Below are 1752 nucleotides of genomic sequence, written 5' to 3'. Positions count from 1 at the left end.
GGATGATGAGATGTACCAGCGAACGCGGGTGATGGTGCTGGAGCCGGAGTCCCCGAACATCATGTTCATTGAGGGCTACAGCAACCGCGGCTTCACCATCAGCGGAGACGTCGTGGTGGGGCCGTGCGCCGTCCTGCCTCGCAGCATCCTTCAGTGGAACGTGAGTGCCCGGCGGCGGGACGGGGGCTGCCGGTCCCCACCGCGCACCGGGGGAAGTCCCCCTCAACGCCCGCTGTGTTCCCGCAGGTTGGGTCCCACCGGGACATCTCGCACGAGAGCCTGTCGCTGTTCCGGCTGCTGGAGCCCCAGATAGGTACGCGGGGCAGGAGGGGCGCGGAATGCCTTCCCTTCGGGCCCCTGTCGGGGTGGCTGTGCGGGAGCCATTGGTCCCTGCAGGAAGGGCAGGGCAGGGCCGAGGCAGCTCGAATGCTGCCCTGCCCACCCTTGTCGTGCCCTCGTTGCAGAGATCCTGGTGCTGGGCACAGGGGACAGGGTGGAGCGGCTCCCCCCCGCCACGCTGAAGCAGATGCGGGAGTGCGGGATTGCTGTGGAGGTACAGGACACGGTAAGGAAGGGTGAGCACAGACAGCACCCCACTGATAGGGAGGGAGGGGGTCATATACCTTATGGGGAAGAACCGAGTCTCCTTTTTGAGGGCTGGAGTTTCACTCATTCCCTTTTCTATTCACAGGCAAATGCATGTGCAACCTTCAACTTCCTAATGAATGAAAGGCGTGTGGTGGCTGCTGGGCTCATCCCTCCGCGGGGCACCTACGGGATGTAGGCACTGCCTGCCATGCCCATGTGGGCTCAGTAGTCCTTCCCCTGCCTGCCTTGAAGCCTCCGACATCACCACTCCCAACTGAGAAACGCTCCAGACTGAACTGTCTGGAGCTGCCAGCTGGGTGATGGCTCTGCACACAGGTGGGCTGTGAGTTATGTGGGCTTAGCTCTTCCCTGCATTCCCTGGCTTCTTGGCCTCCCTGCCCAGTCTGGGCTGGGGACTGTGGGGCACAGCACAAGGCTTTGCTCCCACAGCCCTGCCAAGGTCATACCCCCACCTTGGCAGCAGAACGCCTCACCCTGAGATAGGGTGAAGGCTGGTGCAGCGAGCTGTACACCCCCGGGCACATCGGGGGCTCCATGAAGAAAATACATGTAAATGGGAAGTACAAAAAACTGTGTGGTGGTTAATGCACAGCACAGTGAGGCTGTAACAAGTTGATGGGGCACGTGCTCACCTTGGTCACTGGGCAGCATGTGTGGTGGTGGGATGCCACATAGCAGCTCCCTGAGCACAGCCAGCACCAGCAACTGGTGTGTCCCAGCTGGTGCTGGCTTGGCTTGGACTTTCCCGTGGGGCTTTTTACCACCCCAGCACCCCTGTCTCTTGGGTGGTGTTGGTCCAAGGATGCTGCATCCCCTCTCCTGGGAGGCTCAGCTCCAGCAGGGGACATGGAAAGGGTCACTGTCCTGTCCCCCCATTGGTTGGTTCATGGTTGGGGATGTCACCCCTGGGGAAGAGGGTACATGGACCTTACGGAAGCCTCATGCCCCGAGCTCTGCCACCTTAGCAGGCAAAGGCAGGGGATGCAGCTGCAAGGTTAGGGTAGCTTTGCTTAACAAGTGTCTTAATGAGCATGTTAATGAGTGTGTGACACCGACACAATGGCGTTGTAGTCAAGGCTCTGGTTTTAGTGTGTAAATCAAATATCACATCCCCAAACCACTGATGATAAACACACACTCTTC

General features: G+C 59.7%; 1 protein-coding gene across 1 annotated transcript; it reads left to right on the top strand.

Annotated features, from left to right (window-relative positions):
* Positions 1 to 6: 6 nt before the first annotated feature.
* On the top strand, positions 7 to 1175 carry NDUFAF3 (NADH:ubiquinone oxidoreductase complex assembly factor 3). The gene is made up of 4 exons (XM_008632267.2): positions 7 to 160; positions 247 to 313; positions 465 to 565; positions 692 to 1175. The coding sequence occupies exons 1-4, from the start codon at positions 11 to 13 to the stop codon at positions 782 to 784; spliced, it is 411 nt and encodes a 136-aa protein (XP_008630489.1). The 5' UTR covers positions 7 to 10; the 3' UTR covers positions 785 to 1175.
* The last annotated feature ends 577 nt before the right edge of the window (positions 1176 to 1752 follow it).

Source organism: Corvus brachyrhynchos, unplaced genomic scaffold, assembly GCF_000691975.1.
Source record: "Corvus brachyrhynchos isolate BGI_N302 unplaced genomic scaffold, ASM69197v1 scaffold4, whole genome shotgun sequence".
NCBI classification, from domain to species: Eukaryota; Metazoa; Chordata; class Aves; order Passeriformes; family Corvidae; genus Corvus; species Corvus brachyrhynchos.
This window is presented reverse-complemented; position numbering and strand designations above follow the sequence as displayed.

Excerpts from the sequence above, each read along its gene's own strand:
- NDUFAF3 (XM_008632267.2), top strand. The coding sequence starts at position 11 with ATGTACCAGCGAACGCGGGTGATGGTGCTGGAGCCGGAGTCCCCGAAC. Across the intron at positions 161-246 it reads GCAGCATCCTTCAGTGGAAC|GTTGGGTCCCACCGGGACAT; the intron begins GTGAGTGCCCGG and ends GTGTTCCCGCAG. Across the intron at positions 314-464 it reads GCTGCTGGAGCCCCAGATAG|AGATCCTGGTGCTGGGCACA; the intron begins GTACGCGGGGCA and ends CCCTCGTTGCAG.